This window comes from Grammomys surdaster, unplaced genomic scaffold, assembly GCF_004785775.1.
Source record: "Grammomys surdaster isolate TR1022 unplaced genomic scaffold, NIH_TR_1.0 369, whole genome shotgun sequence".
NCBI classification, from domain to species: Eukaryota; Metazoa; Chordata; class Mammalia; order Rodentia; family Muridae; genus Grammomys; species Grammomys surdaster.
In genome coordinates this window covers 1,139,912-1,155,320 of record NW_021604788.1, presented here as the reverse complement: position 1 = coordinate 1,155,320, position 15,409 = coordinate 1,139,912, and the positions used below count along the sequence as shown (strand labels likewise).

Genomic DNA, 15,409 nt, shown 5'->3' with positions numbered 1-15,409 from the left:
TCTCTCTCTCTCTCTCTCTCTCTCTCTCTCTCTCTCTCTCTCTCTCTGTGTGTGTGTGTGTGTGTGTGTGTGTGTGTGTGTGTGTGTCTTTGTTGACAATTTTAGCATTATTAACTGTGTTTATATTTCTTGGTTCTCCATCAGCAAGAAAGGTAGATCCAAGGATGAGGGTCTAATTTCTTATCACATATCCCCTTAATTTTCCTCATCTTTCCTTCCTGCCTCAGAAAGTATTATTTTAGAATTTCTTCCTCAGGTATCAAGGGAATTTTCTCTGGAAAGATACAGAACACTGACCAATTTAATCTTAGAGACATCCTGATCTTATCCTATGCCTGATGAGGTTTGTTTTGTGGTTTTCTTATAATAATATAGAGGGCAAGCACATTTCATACAATTCTGAGGAGAGGAGGCAAACTAATTGTATTTGAGTGGTTTCATGGATTAAGAGCATAAAAACTGTCATTTCTCATCCCCATATGTGTTCTTTTTTTCTATTTCACTTTTATTTTATATCATTCTTATTGCTACACTAAATTTTGGGAAAGTTCTTTGCTTAACTCTATGTACAAATATGTTACCCATATAAGGTAAGTTCATCTAAAGCTGGTGATTTTACACTTTCAAGATCTCTAAGGAAAAAATCAATAATTGATGTTAAATATTTGCAATTATGTCATTATTAATCAATACATTAGTAGCCAGTTTTTTTTACAGTGTCCTTTCTCAGTGAAAGCTAGAAGTCTTCAGAGTCCGAATGAAACCAGCCAATTTTGCCTTACTAGCTTATCTTTTTTGATAAGAATTGGAGACAGAAATTGTTTAGATAGAATCAGGACAGAGATGCTGAAAGTGAACACTCCTAATTCTTTTTTTTTTTTTTTTTTAGAACATCTGAATTTTTTAATCCTTCTTTACAGGTTACCTAGACCACTTTTGATTAAGAAAACTGTAGAAAGTTAGTTAACTGCCACAAGCAGACGCCAGTTGGTGGCATGTGTCAATTTCCACAGAGTCCTGCTTTGCGGGGTGTCTGAATGCACTGCTCGGGGTCTCTGCTCAAACTTGCTGGAATCACTCATGGCAGATTTTAGTCCACAGGTCGCTTTTCCCCATATTTCTTTGTAAACTCTTCAGCATTCTTACAGAATTTTTTACGGTCCTTAGAGTATTCTTCAGCTAGATCAGCCCGGAGTGGGTGCTCAGGCTGGGGGTCATTCACCAGTGCTATGAGGGACTGGATTACTTGGTCAGTCTTGGTGGCTGGCTTCCAGTTTTCAGCACTAATTACTGGCAGACACACCTGCCCCTTCTCATCGATGTTAGGGTGGTAGATCTTTGTTTTAAATGTGATCTTGGGTGGTTTGAATGGATACTCTGCTGGAAAGTTGATTTCAATTCTGAAGGCTCCCTTATCATATGGAGGGTTGTCAGGAACAATAAGCCCTTGCCAAGTCAATAAATTAGCTTCATCAACCTGGATGTTGCGGAAGTTTTTCATTCCACATTTGCGGATCTCTTCAAGTTCCTTCATCAGCCTCCTGCTGGCCGCCATCTTGGATCTGCTCACACTCCTAATTCTTGTCCATGTCTTTGAACAGAAGCTGGCAATGTCCTTAGTTCTGTCTTGGCCAAAAAAGGGCTATCGTTCCTGATCTGTTTTTTTGCTATCCTTTACCCCATTTACATAAATTGTGTCAGTATCCCTGAACTTGTGGTTCTCAAAGACCCTACTTTTAAGGCATCATTCTTATTTGAATCAGTCTCCCTTAAAGGCATATTGCATTCTAGCAAAATTAAGTTTCATCAGTACGTACCTTTCAATGAAAATGAAACTTAAGCCCAAAGCAACAGCAAGTTTCTGGTAGTTGATTGAACTCTTGGTCCATTTTGGAAAAATGGTCAATCAGGACAATTTGTCAAGGCCTTCTAACCATGCACATATCTTGCTGTTCCTCATTCTTTATTCTTTAATTTTTGGGGCCATGTGGCTGGATCTGGTCTATTGCATCTGCTTGTCACCACGAAATTAGATTTCTTGTCTAGCACTCTGGTTATTCTGTTATTTAGACATAAATTTCATGTTCATACATTCCTTGTTTCAGGTAAAATAAGAGCTTTTGCCATAAAAGATTAGCATTTTAAAATAGTCATTTTTAGAGAGGAGACTTGCAGAACACCAAGAGCATCTTAACGCCCAGTGGAAATATTCAAGGGCCCCATCTTGGAACCCTGCCCAACCACCCATACTAGTTAGAGCTGCCTGCCATATCAGTTGGTCTGCCTGGGAAAACCAGTAGAGGTGAGAGGTGAGCTCAATCCCTGGAACCCTATTGTTTATCTTTGGCCTGGCTTCCCCCTGTCTGAAGGAGGCTTCCAGGACCCCAAGAGCATCCTGCCTACCTCTCACACATAAACCTTCAGGAGTCCTAAAACTAACCATCTTGGAAATTTGCAAGACCACACATCATAATTGAATCTGCCTACCAACCCAACTGATCTGCTTGGGACAGCCTGCAGATTTGGACCCACTCACCACTCCAGCTGGATCTAACTAAGAAATAACATGCAGAGTAGGGTTCACCCTGGACACAGCCTGCAGAGTGGAGTCTGTATGAGACACAGCCAACACAGGAGGTTAAGTTTCCTGATCTCCATTGTCTGGCCCATGACTTACCCTACTTTCCCAAGAAGTACTTTTTGCCATCAGGAATATCCAGCCAACATCAGAGAAAACCAGATGCCTAAAAGATAGCATTAAAAACACAAACAAGACCTAAGATAATATGGTACCACAAAAGTCCATATATCCTGCTATAACAAACCCTGAATATCCTAATGAAACTGAAGCACAAGAAGAGAATCTTAAATCCAGTCTTATAAAGATGATAGAGGTCTTTAAAGAGAACACCAATAAATCCCTTAAGGAAATACAGGAAAATAAAATCAAACAGGTAGAGGTATTAAAAGAGGAAGCAAATAAGTATAAAGAAATACAGGAAATTTTAATCAAACAGATAAAGGATAAGAATAAAACTGCCGAACACCTGAAAAGTGAAATAGAAGAAAAAAAAAAACACAAGCAGGCAATCAGGGTGATGGAAAACCTAAGAAAGAGAATAGGAGCTACAAATATAAGAATCACCAACAGAACACAGATGAAAAATGAAAGAGTGAATCTTAGGTATAGAAGATACAATAAAATAAATCAATATATCAGTCAAAGAAAATGTAAAACCTAAAAAAGAACATGATACAAAACATACAGAAAATTTGGGACGCTTAAAAAAGTCCTAAGAATAATAGGTTTAGAAGAAGAAGATTTCCAGATCAAAGGCCCCGAAAACATCTTCAACAAAATCAAAGAAAAAATATTCCCTAACCTAAAGAAAGAGATGCCTATAAAGGTGCAAAAAGCTTACAGAACACCAAACAAACTGGAGTAGAAAAGAAAATACTCTCATCACATAATCACAACACTAAATATACAGAAAAAAGGAATTTTAAAAGCAGTAAGGCAAAAAGGCCAAGTAATATATAGAAAGGGACTTATCTGAATTGACTCTAAAAGCTAGAAAGGACTGGGCAGAGGTCTTCCAGATACTAAGTGACCACAGATGTCAGCCCAGACTACTATACCTAGCAAAACATTCAATCACCATAGATGGAAAAACCAAGATATTCTATGACAAAACCCCAAATTTAAGCAATACATTTCCATTAATCGAGTGTTACAGAGAATACTAGAAGGAAAATTCCAGCCCAGTGAGACTAACTATACTCAAGAAAACCCAAGAAATAAATAATTTAACACCATTAAAACAAAAGAAATAAACACACTCAAGTACCACAAACATCAAACTTTCAGGAAGTAACAATCATTGGTCATTAATATCTCTCAGCATCAATGGATTCAATTTTCCAATAAAAAGACACCGGATAACAGAATGGATGCATGAATAGAAACCATCATTCTGCTATCTACAGGGAATACAACTCAGCAAAAAGGATTGTGATTATCTCAATATAAAGAGCTGATAAAATGTTTTCCAAGTAAATATACACAAGAAACAACCTGGAGTAGCCATTCTAATATTTAATAAAACAGACTTTTAATCAAAAGTAATCAATGATACAGGAAGGACACTAAATACTCGAAGGAAAAATCCATCAAAAACATACAGTGGAACACGGAGAGCATCTTAAACAAATGATGCTGCTCTAACTACATGTCTACACATAAATCTCAATTCCAAATGAGTCAATGACCTCAATTTAAAACCAGATACACTAAATCTAATAGAAGAGAACATGGGAAACAGCTTTCAAAACATTGACACAGGAAAAAAAATCCAGAACAGAATACCAATCCCTTAGGTACTAAGGTCAAGAGTTAATAAATGAGACCTCAGGAAACAGAAAAACTTCAGTAAGGCAAAGGACACTGTTAAAAGGTCAAAATGGGAGCCTACAGATTGGGATTAGATTTTTGCTAATGCTTCATCTGAGAGAGGGCTGCCAATATCCAAAATATATAAAGAAACTCAAGAAGGTAGACTCCAAAAAACCAAATAACACAATCAAAAAATGGGATACAGAACTAAAAAAAGAATTCTCAGCAGAGGGATCTTGAATGCCAGAGAAGCACTGGCATTCAAAAAAAAAAAAAAAAAAAAAAAAGCTCAATAGCTTTAGTCATTATCGAATTTCAAATCATAATGAACCTGAGATTCCACCTTACACCAATCAGAATGGCTAGTATTAAATACTCAGGTGACAGAACATACTAGAGAGGATGTAGAGAAAGAGGAACATTCCTCCATTGCTCATGGGAGGGCAAATTTGTAAAACTACTCTGGAAAGCAATCTGGCAGTTTCTCAGAAAATTACAAATAGTTCTACCTGAAGACACAGCTATGTCACTCCTGAGCACATACCCAAAATATGCTTCACTATACCCACAAACACATTCTCTGCTATGTTCATAGCAGCTTTGTGCATAATAGCCAGAAACTAGAAGCAACCCAGATGTTCCTCAATTGAAGAATTGATACAGAAAATGTGGTTGATTTACGAATGGAATACTATTCAGCTATTAAAAATGAGGACATCAATAAATTTTCAGGCAAATGAATGGAACTAGAAAATATCATCTTGAGTGAGGTAACCCAGACCCCAAAGGGCATGCATGGTATGTACTCACTGATAAGTGGATATTAGCCAAAAATTTCAGAATACTAATGATACACCCCACAGATCCAAAGAAGTTAAACAAGAAGGAAGACCCAAGTGAGGATGCTTCAATCCCACTCAGAAGGGGGAGCAAAATAATCATGGGGAGTAGAGGGAGGGATCTGGGTTATAGAGAAGATGAAAATAGTGGTGACAGGATTAGGCATGGGGAGACACATGTTTGAGTCCCAGAGGGCCAGGAGAATGAATGAAAGCATTCACCCACCAGGGGTGGGGTTGGGGTAAAGTGATTCTCTAGAAAGTTTCGGAGTTACAGGATGAGGGAGGCTCCCAGGAGTCAATGTAGTAGACCTTAGCGGAAATGCAAATCAGTGGGGATATGGAACCTGAAGAGACTACTTCCAGTAGCCATATAGACTCCTTAGTGGAGCGATGAGGACAACCACCCACCTACAAAACTTTTGGCCCCAAATTGGTCCTGTCTAAAAGAAATATAAAGACAAGATGGAGCAGAGACTGAAAGACTTGCACTCTTCCGTTCACTTAAGCTTTATTCTCAAATGCTAAGGCATGGAAACAATGTCCATAAACAGTAAAATAAAATCTACATGTGCATACAGTGGCATATTATTTAGTTTTGAAAAGAAAAAAGTGTTTTCACTTGTGACAGTATAAGTTGATGTAGAGGAAAAGATGCTAAGTGAAATGAGCCATATACAGCAAGACAAATACTGTCTGGCCTTATGTGATCTAAAAGAAGCAGACCTGTAGAAGAAAAAAGGAAAGCCACTGTAAAGAAGGCATGGGAGATAGAAAAATGGTAAGGCAATAACAAAGGGGCTCAAATTTCAGCTATGTAAAATATATAAGACCTGGGAATTCTCCATAATGTTTAGCACCATAACAAACAATGATACATTGTAACTTTAAGTTTTCCTAGGCAGGTAGATGTTATATCAAAAATAACAGTAGAATGAGAATAAAAGAAGGAAATCTTGAACGATTATGGATATGTTATGACTTCATACAGATATATTTATTTAAATAATACAAACATTTACATTAAATATGTATAGCTTTTGCAATATCACTCTAAGTTACAAGATTGCTTTTAAAAGCATAATGAGTCTTTTTAACATTAAAGCAAAATATTTATACATTAAGAGAGCACTCCTAAATCAGTAGTAGACTCACCATTTCACTTCACCATTGACAAGTGGAGTTAAAATTCTGCAGACTCTAATTTATTAAAATTTACTACTGAAGTGGGAATGACAGAGATTTCTTTCTACTTCTCAGTATGGGACTGCAGTTTTATTAGAATGCTTGCCCTGTGAGCTCAGCAAGAAGCATGTTATAATTAGATGAGTATTACAATGGAGATCTTGTTAATGGGATTTTTGAGAAACAGTAAAAATGAAAACCTATAAGAGTACCTCTATTAGCCTCCGTATAAGTAAGGGAAACCTGTCTTAGGGGACAACTAAAGAAATTGTAATAAATTAGTTAACTGAAGTTCAAAAAAAAAAAAGACATGATATGCCTTGGAGAACACTCTGAAATTAATCGTTGCAAGTAAGAAACTGATGGTCAGAGTTGTCTCGGCATGGTTCTAATATGAAAGTGAAGGTTGCTATTAGGATAGCGGAGATTCTGTCTTTATTTTGGTACAAATTTTAAGGCCACTTATCAACACTAACATAATAGATTTTTCTCTAAATTCTAATTATGAAATAATTAAACATCCTATAAAGGAAATATTTTCTTATAATTATTTTAATCACATTATTTTGCTTTGAGATTAAATAAACAATGCAATGCATATTTTAGACATTTATATTTTCTGGATATATGCAAAATATGCTAATTACATTAAAAGTCAGAATATAAACAAAATATAGAACATAATCTTGCATAATCCACAATTGAGGATAGTTTGGACTATCCTCAATGGATAAAGTTTTAATGATTTTACATTTAAATTCATATGTATAATATTAATGTATCTATTTTGTTTGGCTATTTTTCTATCCATTAATTTTATTTAATATTTAAATTTAGTTGGTCATTTTATTTCTGTGATTTACTTTTTTTTCACTATCCTGGAAAGGTAACATAAAGCAGCCTTAAAAATAATTACAGAAACTTTCATCTAATCAGTTTGAACTTCCTCCAAAGAAGTTAAAGAAAATGAAGTCTTTTCCCCCCAGCATAACTCTGTTCTGCCCTTGTTAGGATAAAAAAGATAATATTATTCCCAAGGAAGAATAAAGACATAATATAAGATGTGCCACACTAGTTCCAGCTTCATTTTCAGTGACTGGTTTCTGATGCCTGTACATGTCCTTCAGGGATGTGAGTGCAGGAATAGTAAAAACAAAGGGTGACTTTAACCTTTTATCAGATTTTTTCATATCTGCATGAGAAAATTAACTTACTAGAGTTAGACTCTCAGCTCATACATGGTTGTGTATACTAGACTTTTCTTGGATGGACACATTTGTGTATGTGTCTATTCACCATAAAAAGGAAACTTAGGCAAACCAAAGTGATGACTGCATGCATGTCCAGCTTAGTGAACCAATGAACTTGGTTCAGAATTACTAAAAGGAGCAGAAATACCTCAAAATTGGTTGCACCAGCAGCAAGCCTCCATTAATACACATCATGACTCAGAAATTTGCCACTCTGGAGTTCTCTACACAGCTTACAAACAACTCAGCACTCAGTATTAGTATCTTTTCTCAGTGCAATTAGGCTATCAAAGTTCTGCAATCCTCAGCAATTGTTTATCCCTTTCACACTGCTAGATAGAGGCCTTTTTATCTTAGACTTGTGAGCTTCGGTTTACCACCTAACACTCATGACCCTCTTCCTCTCTCCCAGAGGGAATGTTTTAATTTAGAGGAGCAAAACATGGTGAACCTCACATTCTCAATGCCTAATCTAAGATAAAATTAGTTACATATAAATTTGATGGTTTCTTACTGTTTACATTTGAGCAACTGCAGTCAGAGTACTTAAAATATGTTTTTTTCTGTTCAATATTTGTTGTTATTTACAGCATTGGAAAATATGAATGATGTTGCTGCAGCATAGACAATATGTGTTTTTTTTTTTCTATTTGCCTAAGATGAAAACTGGCAACTAAGTTACCACCTATGAGAGTAAATATATGTTACAGGAATGCTATACATGTTTGTGTTCTAAACAGCAAGATAGAAGGTTGCTAATATTTTGTAGTACTGTTCATGTCCAAAAGTATATCTTTTCCTACTTCATCTGTGACTGCATGTCACTTAGGGAGTTGTTTGCATAGGAATTATATGTAAACACTAAAAGATAAGCATCTTACTGTTGATGCTTTTTTTGAGACCAGGTCTCTCTTGAGTGGCCTAGAACTTGCTGTGTAGATCAGGCTGGCCTCAAACTCACAGTAAGAACTCCTTCTGCTTCATGAGTCCTAGGATTACAGGCATCCCTCACCATTTATAGCTCATACTTTTATTATTTTTAATGTTCAATTTAAACTTATATGACAAAAGACATTAGATATGTTATATATGTTATCTTAACCTATATAAATACATGGAATTGGTCTTAACTTTTATGTATTTACTTTTAAATTTTTTTCATTAAGTTATTTTATTTACATTCCTAAAGTTGCCTTCCCCTTCCAGGTCCCTGCTTCCTGAGTATTTCACTCCTGCCCCATTAGCTCTGAGAGTGTACTCCCTCACTTGGCCACTCACTCCCACCTCTTCCCACCAGCATCCCTCTTCCCTAGGGCATCAAGTTTTCACACAATTAAGCACATCCTCTCCCACTGAGGCCATACAAGGTAGTCCTCTGCTACACATGTGCCTGGGGCCACAAACCAGACCAAATGTATATGCTCTTTGTTTTTTGGCTTAGTCTCTTGGAGTTCTGGGGGTCTGGGTTATTTGATACTGTTGTTCTTCCTATGGAGTTGCAATCCCCTTCAGCTCCTTCAGTTCCTCCTCTATAGAGGAGGACTCTTCCATAGAGGTCCCCGATCTCAGTCCAATGAATGGCTGTAAGTATCTGCATTTGTCTTTGTCAGTTGATGATATAGCCTCTCAGAGATCAGCCACTCTAGGCTCTTGTCTGCACGCACAATGTGGCCTTAGTAATAGTGGCAGGATTTGATGTCTAAAAGAAATGCAGGCAAAGGGGAAGAAGTAGACACGGGGGTGGGGGGGCTGCCAACCAATAACCAATCACAGGATGAAGGGAGGGCAGAGAGAGGGAAGGATGGCCAGATCAGTCAGTCAATGGGTTCTCCAGGGAAGGGTGAAGGATTAAAAAGAAAAAAAAAAAAACAACAGACAATTAGACAACACTGTAGCATGACCCCAGCCAGTTCTGAGGCTGAAGAGGGTTTATTTTTTTTCCCCAGTCTGCTTTTATACAATTTTAAGTACATGCAAATAATAAGGTCAGTTCTAGGTCAAGTAACAAACAAGGCAATGAACAAAGTCCAGTATATACTCTTTCTAGTGGCTTATCAGGATGACCAAGACAAAAGGAATGCTACACATTCCTTGACTGAGTGTGCTCTGGGCTTTGCATTAGCCCAAATGTATATTCTATTTTTTTTAATCAAATCATAATTTTTACTTATTCACACAGGGGTTACAAACACAAAAATGCAGGACATGGGGAAGGGGATGACACCAGAGCATAGGTGTTCCGGGGGAGTACAGATATCTTACAGAACAGGGTATCGGCTGGGTGAAGGTTCAGGGGACAGGTCACTATGACTCTGTCTATGATTTACTTGTCTTTATCTAAGTTGGTACTATCTGCTATGGCTACCTATTTACAAGGTCTATAACTACTCAGGCTGGTAAATTTCTACAAAAGCTGCTTGTTTACAATAGTTTATAGCCATCTGTTTCAGTGTTTTTCCACAGAGACCCAAGATTTTGTGTTAGCATGCATGCATGTCAGGCCTATTGCTGATTTTAGGCCTATGGCTGATTTTAGGCCTTCAGTGTATAAGCAGGGCTGCCCCTGACATCTCCTCCCTTCTCTAAGTATAGAAAGGCTGTGGTGATTCTAATCTTTCGAAGGCAGGGATAGAGGCCTGACCTCCAGTACTTGAAGGGGACCTTGTAATGGCTCCAGTCCTCCTGTCATTGTCCAGTGAGGCATGATAGACATACCCATCCCAATGTCTTCTCCCCAGAGAGGGGAACTTTTGACATCAACCCCTATGCAGTCAGGCTTTTCCCTCAGGGATCCCAGAGAGATATTTTTAACTTTTATTTATATTTTCTTGCAGTGCTTAGCCTCTCAGCCTAAGCAAGAATTCAGATCGCCAGTGTATATTCTTAATCTGAGCCTATTTTCTGAGTCCTAGCCCAAAGTCAAATTCCTGTCAAATTCCTACAAGTCAGCCCCAAAATCTCTCTATAGAGGGACCTGGGTGGGAGAGGGAACAAGGAGGGGAAGGGGGGAATATGATGAGGTATGGGGGGCAAGACTGAATCCCTGAGGCCCAGCAAAAAGAATGGAAACAGGCAACCTTGGAAAGTAAAAGGCAGGAGGACCCTCTAGACTTCAGGGAGACCTGAGAGGTGGGAGAATATCAGGACTCAAAAGGAGGGACCTTGGATGAAGTGTTCTACAATGGGGAGGGGGAACTTGTAGAGTCCACCTCCAGTGGAGGGACAGGATATAAAGTGGAGGGATAGGGTTGCCATTCCACAGTCAAAAGCTCTGGCCCAGAATTGTTCTTGTCTGAAAGAACTGCAGGGACAAAAATGGAGAAGAGCCTGAGAGAAAAGAGATTCAGTGACAAACCCAAATTTGGATCCAGCTCAAGGGGACACCCCAGGGCCTGACACTGTTACTGATGCTGTGGTGCGCTTGTAAACAGTTGCCTAGCATGGCTGCCCCCCTAGAATCCCAATATGCAGCTGAAAGGGTCAGATGCAGATACTAGCTCCCAACCAACAGAAGAAGTGGGAGACCACTGTGGCTGAATTTGGGAAAAGCTGGAAGAAGCTAAGAAGGAAGGTAGCCCCATGGGTAGACCAGTAGTCTCAACTAACCTGTATCCCTGGGATCTCTCCAACACTGAGCCACCAACCAGGCAGCATACACTAGTTGATATGAGACCCCTGACACGTATAAAGCAGAAACTGCTTAGTCTGGCCCCAGTGAGAGAAGATACACCTAACTGTAGAGAGACTTGAGGCCACAGGAAGTGGGGAGGTCTGTTGGGGTAGGGGTGGGGTGGGGACATTCTTTTGGAGATGGTGGGGGGAGGTATGGGATAGGGAGTGTTCAGGGGACAGACCTGGAGGAGGATGAAGAGTAGACTCTAAAAATGGATTAAAGAATAAAAAAGATTAAAAATGGGACTTGTCAGACAGTTGGAGGAGTTGTAATCTTGAATCCCAGCATGAAGGAGGCAGAAAACAAAACAAAAATAATAAATAAATAAATAAATAAATAAATAAATAAATAAAACAAAGTCAACTTCTTTAGAAGTTAACGTGAATAAAGAGATGTTACCATTCTTTTACATGTTATTGGGTGGTTATATATTCCAAAACTTTCTTGATGTTCTTTTCATATATGATCATTTGACATCTGTTTTGGTGTATAAAACTACTGCCAGAATTATATGATTGTACCATTGGATAAGGCATCTACTTCTCTTTTGTTCATCATAACCTGGTAATACCTAGTATTTTCTAAAAAGCTAATTAGCTTATATTGTGAATACAAACAGATTCTGGAATAGGATTTCTAGTTTCAGATTCTGGCTCTGCTAGTAACTCTTCTGAGCATCTTCCTAATAGTCTCTTTGTTATCACAGACCTAAAGATACTCTTTATCATAAAATAATTTAACCTACTTCTTATGGTATTCATGAATATAAAGTAATGTAAATATTTAGTTCATACTCACCATATATATGATTATACTCATCATATATCAATTTTGAGACATGAAGAACAATACTTAAACATAGTCCATTTGTATAATTCCAGATCCTTACCTGGGTGTCACTGGCCACAGACATGTTGACAGGCATGAGAGATTCCTCTAATTCAGTTTCATCCCTCATTCTGTTGCCCATTCAGTTATGAAAAACCATGTTTTATCTGAACAAATGCTAGTTGGCTCTGGCCTCCAAATTTTCAGGAATGATCATAGCTGTACAGCAGTGAGTTTAATGATGGCAGCCGGAAGAAACACATTTTATTCTGTACCCAGATTCTGTCATTCAGATACCAAAGGAGACATGGTATAACTTTGCCCCTTGATATCTGGAAGGTAAGCTAGTAAACCCAATGCATCCCTTAAACATTTGTCTTACTTTAAGTTTACCCGTAGTTGCATGCCATTTCAGAAACTATTCCAGGAAGCATAGATAAGAAAAATGAGGAAAATGATAAAAATTGACAGTATGCTAATTGGCAGATTATCATTATGGGCCTCTAGGGAAAAATCTGCTGGAGTCCATGGCTTCCCCCTTAATGCTCACATGCTAGTATTTTCTGAATCATGTATGTGATATGGTCTTTAGTATTCCCTAATCTGGCCCATTGTGCCTATTAATCTCTATGTTTGTGCCTTTGATTTCTGGAAATATATTTGTTTATTATTGTGTTTTCCGTGCTTTTGGGGAAATTTTATTTCTAGATGCTTTTTTCTTCTCCATTCTTTATAATTTTCCTGAATTAAATATAAACTTGATGGTTTGAGACTTTTCTTTTTTCTTTTATTTTCCATATCTTACTTATGTTCCTATTTATTAACTTTATTGAATCTGTATTTTGGTAGTGGTGGTTTTAATTTCAAAGAAACTACTATTTAACCTATTCTTCTTAATATCTTATTTTCCATTTTCATCTATGTCATACCTCCACAGAATACTATCACAGCAAACTTTTATTTTACTTCCCTGAGTGCACTATTACTATTTACTAGAATTTCTATTATACTCATGATTTTATATGTTGCAATATTTTCCCCTATGTTCATTTTCTTCCTTTCACGTTAGAAGCTTTATTCAGTATTTTAATCTTGAGATGTCAACTCATATCAAGAAGAGATTAATTACACATGCAACTGCTTCAGCATAAAGTTGATTTCCCTTAAGGATGACCAAAGAGTAGATAAGCAACCAAAGAGTTCTTCGTTGTACTTCTGAATGCCAAAAAACTTTTCCCTAGGAATACATTATTTTGTATCATCCTGAAATATATGACTTCCATACTATATTGATTTAAAACTTTTCGATTTAAAACTTTTTTCAAGAAGAATATCCACCTTTTCATTTTTAATCTTTTAGTTACTTTGGTTTCTTTTGGGACTTGATAGACAAGGCTTTATCATGTAGTTCAAGTCAATTTAGAACTTGTTATATAGACAAAGCTAGCCTGGCTCAACCTCTCAATTCCTAGCATCGCAAATGGGTGCTGCCATATCCTGTTTAAATGATTCTTAAAAGACAGTTTGACCTAAAACAACAAATAGATCTGAAGAGATGGATCCAGCCATTAAAATCATATACTTCTGTTGCAGGAGACCCAGATCCAATTTCCAGTACCCATATTAGGTGGATCACACCTACTTGAAACCAAAGTTCCAAGAGAAACAACATCCATCCTCTTCTAAACTCTGCTGGTACCTGGGGGCACTCTGGACTTCACACACACACATACACACACACACACACACACACACACACACACACACACACACACACATATATATATATATATATATATATATATATATATATATATAATCTTTTTGAGTACCTATAAGTTAAATGATGTTAGATCAAATGTCAACTATGAATTATGCAGTTATATGAACATACCAGAAAGAAATATCAGGAATTAGTTATAATCATGAGATGTAAAATTGGTTTGGTGTTCATTAAAATTAGGTATAAAATGGTATATTTTAACCATATATAAATATACATATACACATATACATATATGGGTGTATATGTATATATGTGTGTGTATGTATATACATATATATGTACATATATATGTACATATATATATATATACACATGAAAAGACAAGAAAAATATACAGAAACACTGGTTTTTAAGATATTAGACAAGCAACAAAAAGTTCAGTGATCTTAGAGAAATGAGTAACAAATGAGAGTTTCTGCTTTTATTTCACATGTATCTTCCATGACTCCCTAATATTTGTCATGAAGGTGAGAATACAGGGAATGTAAGTAATCTGAGCTTTTAAGAAATATTAGCGGAATGTGAGTTTCTTAGAATGAAGTAGGCTTCCAAATGCAAGAGGCATAAAAATCTCCAAATAGGCATGATTAGAGAAAAAATTCTCCAGGATTTATTAGAATCAATGTATCAAAAAACACAAAGTAAAAAAATAATGCTAAAAATATCACAAGAAAAATGACAACTCATATACAAAAGCATAAATTTTCTAATTACTCCAGAGTTTAGAGTACAAAATAAAATATTTCAAGATCTGAAATTACATAACCTTGATTCTACGAATGCCATACCCTGGAAATCTTTCAAAATTGATGAAGAAATAAAAGTAATTCAAGATAAGCACAACTTAAAGCAATTCATGAAAACCAAGCCAGCATTGCAAAAATATTCTCAGTGGACTACTTTATAGGGAGGATGAAAGATAGCCTAACTACAGATAAACAAATTAGACAGGAAAGGGAACAACTGAGTCTAACACAAAAACTCAGAAAACTGTCAAAATCAATATGCAAGCAGAAAGGAAATACAAATAATCTAGTAAAATATAACATCACCTGACAAAATCATAGGAAATAAGAAACCCCTTTATATAATGACCTCAAATGTAAATGGCCTTAACGCATAACTCATAACTAAAAGATACAGATTAATACACCATATTTTTAAAAAGAGCCTAGTATGTGCTGTATCCAAGAAACAAAATTTAAGAGTAAAGATACAAGCCTTTAACTGTTCTACTGCTGTGACAAGAAACCATAACCATGGCAACTCTTATAAAACAGAAGATTTAACTTGAACTTGCTTACGGTTTGAGAGGGTTAGTCCCTTATCATCAGGGAAGGTAGCTGACAGGCATGACACTAGAGCAGGAGCTGAGAGCTATTCATCCTTATACACAGGGAGCAAGCAGACACAGAGAGAGAGAGAGAGGAGAGAGAGAGAGAGAGAGAGAGAGAG

The 15,409-nt window shown here is 36.9% G+C and overlaps 1 protein-coding gene across 1 annotated transcript; it reads right to left on the bottom strand.

The window, feature by feature from the left end:
* Positions 1-977: 977 nt before the first annotated feature.
* On the bottom strand, positions 978-1,561 carry LOC114631948 (ubiquitin-conjugating enzyme E2 L3). The gene has a single exon (XM_028780326.1). The coding sequence runs from the start codon at positions 1,553-1,555 to the stop codon at positions 1,091-1,093; it is 465 nt and encodes a 154-aa protein (XP_028636159.1). The 5' UTR covers positions 1,556-1,561; the 3' UTR covers positions 978-1,090.
* Positions 1,562-15,409: the final 13,848 nt, after the last annotated feature.